The following is a 14,357-nucleotide window of genomic DNA, read 5'->3' as shown; positions in this document are numbered from 1 at the left end:
TGTCATTTAGATCCATCATTATCATACTGTACATGCGAGTCTCAGACTACAAAAAATGGCAGATTTAAGAATCTGTAAACCACTAAACAAATACTGTAAGATAATGTCATGCTTATCTAACAGAGCGAACTCTTCCTCACACATTGTAGACTTGATTGGCAGAAGATCACACTGATTTAAATTTGTGGCAGATGCATGCTTTTTACTACTACAAACATATGGTATGTCAGTGTTTACTGCAGTGGTAGCCAAAACCGCGCCGACTCTTCATCTATTCGACATTACCGCTATCTCGGTAGCAAGTGAAGAAATAGCTCATCCTTCATCTTTCCCGCAATTAGTAGAATGGGTTTGTGAGATCTGATACCAGACCGGTTGTAAATTCTGGCCTCTTAGGCTATGAATTACTATTTTATTACTTCTCCCTCTGCACTGCGCTTCATTCCAGGCTCCGAGTTGAGAGATTTCGAAGAACACCGTGTAAATCTTTTCTTTGAATGAATCTAAACAGATTTACCGTCTCCATTCCCCTGAATCCTCAGCATCCTCTCTACAGCACATGTTGACCGCGTTCATCTAAATTAACGGAGCGTCCTGAAAACGGTAAGTTCAGCGCTACAATCACAAGCCCCCACGAATATTTCTCCAGCGTATTTCCCCAGTTGCCACAAAATGAAAAATGCGTGTTTGGAACTTCATTTGGCGGACCCAATTGCTTGCAGTCAGATTACATGTTCATTTGGTTATAAAAAGTTCAGAGTCATCCCTTCATGTTTGGTCTGATGACTCCTCTTCATCAGGGTGTTATCGCAGATTACAGTCTCCCCTCTCTGGTTTTATCCGGCTCCCCGGGGGGAGTTGTTCATCTCTCTGAAAATAATGATATGAACAAGAAGAGCGGATGAATATTTAAAGTGAGTGACGTTCCTCTTTTAATGAAGCACAACTCCTCTGTTGCAGCGCGTGAGCTCCCCTCTGCAGGCGGTGGGATCCCCTACCAAGCTGCAGCGCCTGGGATCGGCCTCCTCCGACATGCCCAGCTACGCCACGCTGCAGAGGGTGTCCTCGCCCAAGCAGTCGCCCAGTCGACTCGCCAAGTCCTACAGGTTGGTTCACTTGATTTAAAAGGGGCTCATTAATGAGCTTGTGAGGTTTTTGCTGGTCCCAAAGCACAAAGGCATGTGTCTGCTGATCAATACCAATGACTCAACAATTACTTCACCCAGTGCTGAGATTTCTAGTTTTGAAAAGCAGTCTGTTTCACAACAAAAATGCCCTGCTTGTATTAGTCAGCTTGGTGCTAACAATTAGGTAGTTGTACATCGTACTTCATCATGAAACAAATATATGTAGCGCTGCAACAAGCATTGCAACAGATGTATCGTGAAATGTTTGTCTGAATATAGTGTAATCACGGTTAAAACGGTTAAAGTAAAGACCTAGAATACAAAGTCTGGAGTCTGTATAGATTTCTGTCCCTCTACACTTTTCTAGTGCCTGACTGAATGCATTGGGCTCACACATTTCTACACGGCGACTTGGAAATCTTTCAGAAAACGGCGTTTCTCTGATGGATCTGCCTAAAGTCAGACAATTAAAGGCACTAAACATACTGGTCGACAGAGTTGCATTGAACGGGGGGTTTAGTGCGCAAACTACAACCAATAAATCTTTGATGAATCTCCTGAAGCGCAATATTTGCATTGAAAAAGACAGACAGTGTTGAATCCATATGGAAGTATCAGATTGCTGCTAGTCCAGTCGTGACAATCTTATGCTGCTTTGCCAAATATCAATCAAAACCGACAGAACTTTATTTAAAAATGATCTTGGACATACTAAGCATTGTGTGTCAGGCTGAATTTGGGGGTAACGTGTATAAAATACATTTATTTGAGTTTTGCAGCCATAAATACAGTCTTAGGTTTGAATATTTTACTAAAGAGCTGGAACACGCTGATATAGAATGTATATGATGATGTCAGTGGGGAATAAAGTCCTATTTATAGTTCCTTGATCCATTATTCATCTGCCTATGAGCACAAGAGGCCGCAGTCTGTACCGTGTGGACCATGTACCGTAGTAGTGTGGAGAGAAACACGTCCGCTGTCCATGTCAGCGTCTGTTGTTGGACTATAGTCGCTCCTTAAGATGATTTAACAACCATAAAGCTTCCTAAGGGGAAACAAAAGGGGAAAAGTTCAAAAAGCACTTCAGTAAGTTACCATTGCACTTTGATAAAGTAAAGGAACATATAAGAGAGAAATAATAAAAAAAAGAATGGTCAAAATCGAAGTCTTTTCAGTCCCTAATATGGGTCAAGCTCCAAAAAAGCTGTATTGTACATTTCCCATAATGCAGCTCAATATAATTTTTAATTAGTGCCTCCCTGGAAACCTCTTGTTCTGAAACCGTTCCATTTCCTCCTCCTGCAGCACCTCTTCGCCCATCAACATGGTAGCATCCGGCGCCGCTGGCTCTTCCTCCCCCCTCACCATGGCAGCCTCCCCAGGGGGGAACCACTCCTCGTCGCCCATCCACCAGCTCAGCTCAGTGGTGGGCAGCTACGCCACTCTGTCGCCCAAGCGCATGATGCATCACATCGGAGGAGAGAGCTACAAGATTTCCCACGAGCTGTACGCCAACGCAACCCTGCAAAGGCCTGGGAGCCTGGCGGGTAGAGGTCAAGTCAACTTCATTATTACTTTTTTAATGGTAAACGATGAATGGACTGTACTTGTATAGCGCTTTCTTAGTCTTCCGACCACTCAAAGCGCTTCAACACTACATGTCATCATTCACCCATTCACACCTATTCGCACACTGATGGCAGGGACTACCATGCAAGGTGCCTCCTGCCAATCACTATCATTCATACAACATTCACACACCAGTGACGTGCGGTGAGGTTCGTGGCTGGTGAGGCACTGACATTACATAAATCAGATTTACAAATATATGAACCCAATAGAGTAGCTTAAATCGCCATTCAATTGGCAGCTTGCACATTGACTACTGGTTGTTTTTTATATTTCACATCAGCATTATTTACACACACATAGGTAAAGTACATATTTGATTCCACTGGGAGCGTGTGCGCCGCGATCTGCCCCACCGATCTGCTCCACCGGGAGTGTTTCAGAAGTGGAGAGCTCGCGGGCACCACCCGCGAAAATGGTGAGATTCCAAGATAATTTGCGTAACAACCACGGATGTATAAAGAGAACAACAAACACATACAAGGTTACTTTACCTGTTCGACGTTGAATTGCTGTTGATTTGGTCATATTTCCCTGTTTTTTGAGACATTTTTAAGCTTAGATATAGAATCTTACATTTTAGTGAGCAAAATATAAGAAGAGGAAGAGAAGTGTAGAAGAAGAGCAACGACAGAACAAGCATAAACCCGACACAGGGGTTCTTACACGCCCTCTCTTTTGAGGCAGAGTAGTGTTTGCCTCTCCTCTGTGCTTTTTCACTGCGGTTTCTGTCAGATCAGCAACACTAAATATGTTCTACGCATACGTGAAATACATTACCTATTCTATGGAAACAAAAGACATATAATAGAAGTGTCTACAAATATTACAGTGGTGACAAACAATGAGAAAGCAAAAGGCACGCGCTCAACCCAGTTAGTGAGGGATTGCGCAATCTGAGGTGAGGCACAGCTTGTCGCTGCCTCACCTCACGTGTCTCCTCTCTTTGAACAGGATGTGCTAATTCAGCGATTTTGATTATAAAAATGCTTGAAATGATTGGAATCATACAGAAATTACATTTATAGCACAGATCAGTAGAGAAATATTAATATTTATTTTATTTTAGCATTATTTGTTTTTTACTTTTCATGATGACAGGTGAGGCTCTGCCGATCCTCTGATTGAAGGACGACCCCACTCTACCACTGTAGATGGTCCCAGTCACCTGCTATAGATTAACATTTCATAAGTGCATGTTAGCTAATAAACAAACTTAATGATTGTCATTTTTCTTTTTTTTTCATCGAATTCCTGAACTTGGAATTGCTTTTAAATGGGTTTTTTTAATACAGTTTGGTCCGTGACATTATGATGGGTTGTCTCCAGGGCCTAACATGGCATTTCGAAGGCAGTTCCATTATGTATGTTCATGTTAGTTAAGGTCACCTAAACTCACTTTTCTTTTCATGTCTAATTGGTATTTATCATCAACATGAGCACAAGGATTCAAAAGAAAACTTATTACCAAATATTTGATTAAATTGGCTTGAGGTTTTACTAAAATGTGTTGGATTGCAAATGCACTCATGAATTTCTGAATTTCACTGAGCACCCTTACAAAAACAGTTTAAAGTGCCAGAGTTTTGTTTTGTTTTTGTCTTTTCAACAGGTGAATTTGTCATTTTAAAGTCTTTTATTTTGTTGAATGAAGATGTTCTCAGGTTAAAAGTGATTATTTCAAAAAGAGACAACTTCTATTGCCTATATTATTTAAGTGTTATTAAATAGTACAGATACTTTGTCACACACTATAAACAGATGCATATAGTAGCTTTGCGTTAAACCCCTGCTCTATAGTGGGCTCTGTGGACTGTACTTGATGGGGCCCCTGGAGTCAACAGGGATATTTTGCTCTGACGATATTGACTTGCTTGGCTTAGTGATCAACTTGCCAACCCCGGAGAATCTGAGTTATCCGTCCATCCAACGCTCCGTTCATCCATCCACCTATCTATCCATCCATCAGTACATCTAACCTCTATATTGCCTGTGCTCTCCAGGCTCCAGAGGCTCCTACAGTAGCCAGCACAGTCACCTGGGCTCCGAGCTGCGACCTCTGCAGTCCCCCGAACACCACATTGACCCCATCTACGAAGACAGAGTCTACACCAAGCCCAACCTAAGAGGACAAGGTAAGCTGGGTCAGGGATGTGGTCGGCCGAAGAAAATAAAGACATGGGTTATTTATTTAAGGTGTAAAGGACTGTGTACAAATACAGAGTCTCCCAAAACTGTGTCCCAGAATGCAAAGGGAGCAGAAAGGGGGCGTTGGAGAGAGGGTCTGAGCGGGAAGCAAACATTTGATGGAAAGGAACATTGAAGGGAAGCTAAAGATTAAGTGGTACAGAAGAGATAGAAGGAACAGGAGAGGGGAAGGAACTTGTATTAACAATTTGAGTAGATCAAAGCCATAAACACAAAAAAGAGCTTGAAATAGTCCAACATTAAAAATAACTGCAGCGTGCTGTAAATCACCGAACCTTCTAGATTTAAAAAAAATCTGAGTAGAAGAAGACAGCACATGACACACTGAATAAGGGATGGATTCAAAGAAATACTGTACAGCATACTGAGAGGTAGAACAGTAAAAGGCATAGTCCAGTCTAGAAAGATGGGTGTTGTTCTATGTTGTTACATTAAAAGCTGCTGTACATGAGAGATTTCCTCATCCCATCTGATCATGTAGCGCTATTTACCCGATCAGGTAGGCAAATCCAATTGGGGTCTCAATGGCAATTTGTCTCTCAGTCACAGTCTGTTAACTAATTAGTTTCAAGGCTGAAAATTAATCTCAATTAATCCCATGGGCGTTAGCTCGGGTGCTTTGAAATCAAAGCAAATCGACCGTGTCCTAAAACGTTGTCGGCGCTGTGCTGCAGGTTTTCGGTCGCCTGAACGGTGTATGTTGCTGAAAAGAGAAAATACACACAGAGATAGGAAATATGAAATATAATCTCTCACACTTCTTTCATTAGGTTGTTCCAAAAAAGAGAGATTGAATTTATTAATTAAAATATTTGAGGCAGCCCACCCCCCCGCACACACACACACTGGTAGGTCACTTTGATGCTCCAAAATAACTCAATCATCATCTCCGGCTTTGTGTCAGTGAATGTAAGTCACGACAGCAGCACTCTGATCGTCAAATACTGTTTTTTTTCCTTCTTTTTTCTGTGCAACACAAAGTAGCTGTTGAAGCCTCACTATGTTTCAAGGTCAATTCAGAAAGTTTTCAAAATAACGAACAGAGTTGGAAACAAGCAGACAAACACTTTACACCCGACTTCACATCACAGGTGGACTTCCTCAGGCCTCGTCAAGGCCCCTGCAGTTATGTAGTTATACACACACGGATGCACACACTCACACACACAGACCGACCCAACTAACCTCCCTCAGAGCAAGCCGGTGTTACAGTGTTGACTATCATGCCCACATTGTCTTTACAGCAAGGCTGGACTACCAACTGGGCAAAGTGGGCACCGAACCCTCACTGTGTTTGTGTCAATGACTTTTTTGTAATTCAATTAAATAAAGATGGTATATGCTTAACAGATGAAGCAGAATACATACTGATATTATAAGAACTTCAAAGAAGGAAGAAAGAAGGTGTGGAACTGGGTCACATGACTTGTGTGACACATGAAATGTTTGACTCGATTCAGACTTGAGTCACACATTTGATGACATTAGACTTAAATGGCATCACATTTGGCAAAGTTTAGGAATGTTTAGGAATCGTAGCTCGGAATGTGGGCCTTGGACTTGCTTGTCTTGACTTGGGACTTGAGTTCAAAGACCTAAGACTTACTTGTGATGATACAATTGGTGAACCCGGTATTCTGGCTGTGATGTTGAGGAATTCTTTTAATTGTCATCACCAACATTTTTCCTTTGACTATTTATTTATTTATGTATTTATTAATTTATTTATTTTGCACGTCTGTTTGATTTGACTGCTTTTGTCTGTTTTAAAAAATATATATATTTTTCTATTGAAAAAATAACATAATTCGATGACTTCACCTTTTCATCTGAAGTTATACCACCTGTTGAGTTGTAAGTTGTCTCTGCAGTTTTCCATGTTTTTATACGCATGAGTGTTTTATTATTATTTATTTATTTTTTTTCTTCCTCCCTCTCTGCTTTTTTTTCCGTGCTCTTTTGTTCCATTGGTGCCGGTGTTGTTGCTTTTATTCTCACCGTTTCCTTGTGTTTGTGCATCCTCGTGTTCGGTTCCGATCTTCTTCTTCCCCCTTCACCCCGCCCCTTCCTCCGCTCCATCAAACCCAGTGGTGAACCAATTGTACCAAGAGGTCCTCAACTATCTGTTCTGTCCCTACTCTCCTCTCCCTGCTTTAGCCCCACCCTCCCCCAGCGTCGACCCAATCCCCTTGCAGCGAACGGGAAGCCAGAGTGCCACGGGCACCTTTCAGAGAGGCAGCTTTGCCACGGGAGGCGGTGCGTCCGACTACGCCAACCCATACCGCACTCTGCAGTTCTGCCCGTCCACTGAGTCACCTTACAGCAAATCGGGCCCCTCCCTGCCCCCAGAAGCCACCTTGGGCCGCTCTCCGTCAGTGGACAGTATCCAGAAGGACCCAAGGTGAGGAGAAGCAAGACATATTTATGTCAAATCAGCTCTGGCTTATTGATGAAGCCCTTTCTTCCGCTTTATTTTTTCCCTTTTCACTGAACTCACTGAGGGCCAGATTCACCAAATTAAACATAACTATGCAAGAGAGTGTAAATAATGTCAAAAACATGAAGACATTAAGCTGTAATAGTGGAAAAAAGAGTTTGATTGAAATCTTCATAAGAGTGTCAAAGTTTCCAACTGTAACATGGTGACACCAAACAGTTTGTAGCACCTCAACAGGTAATTTACTGGTCAGGATTTGACGGTCCAGCGCAGTAAAAGGCTGGTTGAATCTGGGCTTTAGTATGAGGCACACATCACGCCACATCTTTCACTGTCCTCTCTAGTTTGCTTGGTGTCGGGGGCTCGTTCACGCTGCTGTAACAATGCCTGCACACACCTCTCGGTCCAATTAAGAAGTTTGCTCCCGCTATTAGGAGTGGAGTGCTGCTCCATCAGTGACAATCAGTCACATTCTGTGCAGTAGGTAGACAGAGTTAATAAGGAAAGTGCATGAAGTGTGAATTCAGGCCAAGAGAGCTCTGTGTCCGAATGTGGGTGCATTAAACTGAGGGAGAGAGAGAGAGCCAGTGACAGACCGACAAGAAAAGAGTAAGAGAGAGACATACAGAGCCACTGTAATAGCAGTTTTTTTATCATTACAATCAAGTTTGAAATACTATTCCAATTGTGTCTTGGATTTTTCTTTCTTAGCCTCATCTTTTGGACTAATTACTGCACAGACGTAGTGTCACAGATGAAGCGGCCAAATTAAAGTTGGAGTGTCTCCCTTTATGACATTTCAGCTCAGGTGTAGGCAGGAGATATATAGATATGTTTTTTTGCTTAAATGTATTATTTCTAATGAAGTCACTTTTTGCTGAACATTTAGAAGCACACGCACATCTTCCTGTGTAGCTGGGATAGGCGACTTTTGTTGCCATTGCTCTTTTCTCCACCCATTGTCCAAGTGTTTCTTTCTCTGTGCACATTGCACCCGCATCGTCTTGAGCTCCGGCATCATTGTTGTCTAGCTTCAAGCATCCACACATCTGCACTGCTACATTCAAAGGACTGCCTTGTGATGCATGGCATTGTGCTTTACCTTCACAACATGCAGTCAGTGCTTGCACTGTATGAATAAGTAGGTGCTACTTGAGTAGCATGTTGTCCACATTGCATTAAAGGGAGGGTCCCCCGAGATTATAAATATACAGTGGCTCTGGTGGGTATTGACAGCACCAGGACGGTGTATGCTGGATTGAAATACACTACAGACCATAAGGGGTCTATGGCACAGGAGAATAAGATATAGCCCTATCGGATTTTGGCTACAAAGGAAATCCTGTTAATAGGATCAATTCGTTGTTGGTTTTGGTCTTTTCTTGGGATTTGTTGACAACAAGAAAAATAAAGATAATTATTTTACTTAATGATAAAGAAATTATAACAAAGAAATCTATGATCAAAAATAAATAGTTGAATGAATGTGTATGACAGATGAACTTCAGTTAAAAAAAAAAAATAAATCAGGTGAGCAACCATTTATTCATCATTTGCCACCAGCTCAGTAAATGTGTGAAAAAGTAGTTGCTAAAATTATATATTTAGATATTTTGTATCTGTAAATTTAACCTTCACATAACAGGCTTAGCAGGTAAGCTTGTCATTTACTCACCATTCAGCTTTGCTGGTACAAATCCTGCTTTTCTGAGATAAAGCTAGTCACTTTCAATCACACAAAGGGAAATAAATTACACATGAAGGATTTTGTCATCTATATCCAACAGCTGGGTTGACTAACGGGCCAACCTTGTAATAACTTGATGTATTCCCCTAGGTTTAACAAGGAGGTTGAAGTAGGGTCTGTGCAGGTAAACCTAATCGTTTGAAACTTACAGTAAATCAGATTTTCTGCTTGCTGGCTGAAAGTACTCTGATAATTGCCTCTGCAATTTAGATCTGAATATTTTGAAAATGCTCCGCTATGCAGCACCAGCCAAAACATCCACTTTGGTGTGTGAATATGCACAGATCAAGGCGGTACTCGGTTTTTTTTAATTTTATTTTTTATCCTAAAGACCCTCTCTTTACCCAACATATCCACCATCTCCCCATCACCCGCTCTAAGTGCATGATCTTCACCCTGCCCACCTTCTCCACCATTGCCTGATAACCAGATGTTGAGAGAGAAAGACGAGTCTAGTGGCTACATATTGATTTCTATTTACTAATCATTACTACTATGACTATTATTGAATAATTTGTTGCCAGACAGCAAACAAATACCTCTCTCTTGTTTCTCTCTGCCTGTCCCCCTTCGATAGGTACGACCCTGAATTCCTTGTGTGGAATCAAAATCAAGCCGAGCAAAGAATGACAAAGTAATCCAACTATTTATTTATACACATACATTCTGTCTATCTATCTTACCTTTGTCTCATTCACTGAATCGTTCCATCTTCTCTATATGACGCCGATATCAGACACAGATGTTAATGTAGTGGGCACGACATTTCCCATTTGTATTGTCACCCATTTAGTGCTTTATTAAACAGGGGTCACTTTTATTTTAGCGTTACATGGATTCTAAATTGGAGACGAGATCAGAGGACTGTCTTTCGAAAGCTCTTTGTAGTCGTCATTACATAACATCAGAATGGCATCCTTTGTGACCAAAGAAGGATGTTGCAATCTTTAGAAATATTGCAAACTGTAGCAATGTTGCTTATCAGAGCCTCTGTTTTTTAGAGTGTAAATATTCCTCATTCTCTCCTTTGGCTATCCACCCATCCCTTCTCCATTTATCTATCTGTTGATTTATTTGGTCATTCATTTGTCTCCATTGTCTGTTTCTCCTGGTGATTTCTGAACGTTCTTTGTGGCAATTGTATTCATATATCTTGCCCAGAGTTAATTTTGGCTCCGGATTTTGATCTTCTGGTCTTTGATAAAAAAATATATTTTTGTAGTTTGTCCCTGTTGTTTTGTTGCTGTTTCTTGTCTAATTTTAGTGGAAGTGTGGTTGCATTTAGTTTGTAAATCGTTAATAAAAATGAATACAGTATAGCTAACAATACTGGCAGAAACACAATACTGGCAGAAACATTAACTAACAATAAATAGCCTACTGGCTGAGAGTACATCCACACTACTCCGTTTTCGTTTGGAAACGCATATGTTTTGCTACGGTTACACTGAGCGTCCACACTACGCCGGCGTTTTGGAGCACCGTAAACGGAGGAGTTTAGATACGATCCCGAAGCCGGATAACTTTGGAAACTCCAGGTAGCGTATTCGTGTGGACGGACGGAAACGCATACGTTTGGAAACGATGACGTAACACCCGCGATCGACTACCAGGTTAACTGACAACTGATTACAGGCATTGCTGACCTTGTTGTCTTTACTAGCAGCTGTTGTCCAGTTAAAGTCTGCATGTCTGCGGAGGAAACAGCTGTTATTGTAGCGATCGGTGAGCGGCGAGAGAGAGAGAGAGATCAGTGAGTGGAGAGAGAGAGAGAGAGAGAGAGAGAGAGAGAGAGAGAGAGAGAGAGAGAGACTCGCAGCGCTGTAACTAACATTAAGTCTGAAAAATAAAACGTATTAAACTTTCCACGAACTGTATCTGTTTGAGTTTATAGAGGGATATTTGAGAGAAGATCTTAAGTATCAAACACATACTTACGATCATTAATGACTACTTTATTACTCTGGTTGCTTAGTTACAAAATACGACAATCTACTTCCTGTTTACATCAGCGCATGCCCAGTGTACGTGAAGAGTCACGTAATATTCGTTTCCGGGCGTGTAACATGGACACGTCGTGTGGATGGAGATCGTGGATGGAGATCGTTTTCGTTTGAAAACTCCGTTTCCAAACGAAAACGGAGTAATGTGGATGTAGCCTGAGACATAATGTTACCTATCAATCGTAGCAGAGACACAACATTAATTAGCTAACAACATTGACAAAATTATAACTTTAGTCAATAATACTGGCGGAAACAACATTAGCCAATAATACTGTAAACAGTATTAGCAGTAACTAAGAATAAATACTGGCAGAGAGACATTATGTTAGCTAAACATCGAGGCAGAGGCACAACATTAGCAAACAACATTGACAAAGATATAACATTAGCTTATAATACTGGCAGAAACCTAACCTTAGCTAACGGTTTTGGCAGAGATATAACTTAAGCTAACAATACTAGCAATGGCAATCCATTAGCAAGCAATACTGGCAGAAAAACTAAACTAGTTAACATTAAATAACGACAGAGACATTAAGTAAGCTAACGTTACTAGCAGAGACTTGACATTAGCTTATAATATTGGCAGAAACACAACATCAGTCAACAATAGATACTGGCAGATACATAATGTTTGCTAACAGTACTGGCAGCAACATAACATTAGGTAACCATATTGGCAGAGACATAAGTTTAGCTAATAATAGTGGCCGAGACCTAACATTACTGAAATAGATGCTGCTGATGCTACCTGTGGTACAACAGGTCAAACAGCTAAATACATATCTGAGAAAGTGATTTAGGGCAGTTAAGAGGATACTGTTTTACAAATTAGGAATTTCAATGTGTGAATGATTGTTTTGTTGTTATTCATTTAAAAAAAAAAAAAACCGGTAGGCTTATATGCTGATGTTATAGCTATTGTTATCAAAGGTTGATTTTTGATTTAGTTTGAGTCTTGTCCTGGAAAAAAGGTCGTCCCTGAATGTTTTCAAAATGAAGGCTGGGCTTGTGTCCTCCACTTTAAAGTGACGTACAAATCAAAATCAACACTCAAATATCTGTGCTGAAATAGAATGGATAGACTCTATTGGGGGGATGGAAATAAAATAAAATAATTTATTGCACCTATGCTATTCAGCACAGTACATAGATGATGACTAAAAAAGTGTGGTCATTTCCACCGTCTGCAGCTGGCTTCTTATTGACACCTCTATCCTGTAAAGGCCTCGAACAAACATCATTTAGGAGATTTGTTAAGGCACCCACTGTCACAATCTGGCAAATCAAAGCACCGTTACTGTGGAAACGGCCTCTTATGTCCTCCTTCAGGCTGCCAGCAATTTATGGAAACCTTCCCGTTAACACAAAGAATGATTTGCGCAAGACAGGATCCGACCCGATCATAAAAGTGCCTCATTTGATTTCATGCTCATAAGCACTGCCAGAATCTTTGATCCATATTCAGTCACAGGGTTGAGATAGACTCTGTGTGGTGTGTGTGTTTTTTTATCAGCTCTGCCTGACATCTCCTGACCTTTCGTTCATCTCTACCAGCCTCAGTGGGCCAGTCAGTCAGCCATGCTATCACACCCTCAAACACACACACACATACACACACACACACACACACACACACACACACACACACACACACACACACTTTTCTCTTTGACTCAGTCTTTCTTTCTCCTTCTATTCAGTCCCTCTTTCACTATAACATACTTTCCACATTGATGCCATGGTTAGGTTCTAATTATTACTGGTTCTATGTGTTGTTTGGGTTTGTAGTTTAGTTTTGTATTTTTGTTTATGAACATGTGAAATGCTTGTTTACCTAAGACAGTATTTATCTAACATTTCTGCTTAAAAAATACTGTTTTACTCAATAAGAAGCACAGTTTGTCCCGTGTAATCATGTTTCCTGTAAAAATAGAAAATATATGCTATTTACAATGTTTACGTTGAACAGTTTAAAACAGAACTTCAGACATTTTGTTCTGTAAGATTTGTTTACCGAGGCAAGCCGTCCTATTCAAATCTACGAAAGAAATGAAACAGAAGGTTGCTCTGAAAAGTCATTTTGAACTTCATATTTTGACAACAGAATATATTAGAAACATTTCTGTAGCCAAATAAGAACAATACTAATACTACTTTTGATTTGAGCTCTGGATACAGGATAAACTGTTTGCACTTAAGTATTAATGAGTCTAACAGCAATCTAACAGCACCATAAATTACATGATACAACTACAGTAACACAAAATCAGACATACATTTGTCTGTAAATTGACAGAGTAGGTTTTTACTTTGATTTATGTTTTACCTCTGGTCCTCCACATCCCTCACTTTGACACGAAAGATGACACACTGCCAACTCTATGCAATAGTTTTGTATTTATTGATATGAGGTGGTCGTGGCTCATTGGGTAGAGAGGGTCATCCGGCAACTGCAAGATCGGAGGTTCGATCGTTGGCTGCTACGAGTCTTGTGCGTTTCTCAGCAGCCCACTGTTCCTAAACTAGGGATGGTACAGGACAGTACCCGATGTGTGTGTGTGTGTGTGTGTGTGTGTGTGTGTGTGTGTGTGTGTGTGTGTGTGTGTGTGTGTGTGTGTGGCACATGGTGGAGACTGACAGGGAGGCAACATGACAGGGACAAGACTTTTAACATCAGGCTAAGCACTGACAGAAAGATACACACACACACACAGGAAGTTACGGGAAGTTACATTTCATGTATATGTACCTAATGTATTACGACTATATTCAATTTCATTCAATTTCATTTTTTCCCATAATATATTCACTTTTACTGAAAGTAATGACTTTATTTAGAGAGCGAGCTGACGAAGAAAAACAGAGAGAGCTCAGGCTACAACATCATTGCAAGGACTTTTACATGGACTGTTGAGGTTGACCAGCGTTGTCAATCATTAATCAGTTACTGTGCTTATTATTATATCCATCACCTTAACGTATTGTAGACAATCCATTGTGGTTTGTTGCAGCTGGTCTGAGATTACATTACATTACAGTCATTTAGCAGACACTTTTATCTAAAGCGACTTACAATAAGTGGATTCAACATAGGTATTCAAGAGAACTACTAGTCACTAGAAACTGAGATCAGTTTGTTTTGTGAAACCAACCAATACAACACTGGGTTAGGGTATTTTCTATTCTATTCTATTCTA

General features: G+C 40.7%; 1 protein-coding gene across 5 annotated transcripts in view; it reads left to right on the top strand.

Annotated features, from left to right (window-relative positions):
• ctnnd2b (catenin (cadherin-associated protein), delta 2b) overlaps positions 1–14,357 on the top strand; it is a 168,947-nt gene that overhangs the window by 98,906 nt on the left and 55,684 nt on the right. For 3 of the 5 annotated variants that reach the window (XM_068738056.1, XM_068738055.1, XM_068738060.1), the window contains 5 exons: positions 961–1,106; positions 2,436–2,683; positions 4,763–4,894; positions 7,125–7,368; positions 9,729–9,785. In XM_068738056.1, coding sequence (XP_068594157.1) covers positions 961–1,106; positions 2,436–2,683; positions 4,763–4,894; positions 7,125–7,368; positions 9,729–9,785 — 827 coding nt within the window. The remainder of the gene's footprint in view (positions 1–960; positions 1,107–2,435; positions 2,684–4,762; positions 4,895–7,124; positions 7,369–9,728; positions 9,786–14,357) is intronic. The other 2 variants (XM_068738059.1, XM_068738058.1) reach the window with 1 other exon arrangement.

This window comes from Cebidichthys violaceus, unplaced genomic scaffold (genome assembly GCF_023349555.1).
Source record: "Cebidichthys violaceus isolate CVI_PGR_0920_01 unplaced genomic scaffold, fCebVio1.0.p SCAF_8, whole genome shotgun sequence".
NCBI lineage: Eukaryota > Metazoa > Chordata > Actinopteri > Perciformes > Stichaeidae > Cebidichthys > Cebidichthys violaceus.
The sequence above is the reverse complement of the archived record's forward strand: the minus strand, read 5'-3'. Positions and strand labels throughout refer to the sequence as shown.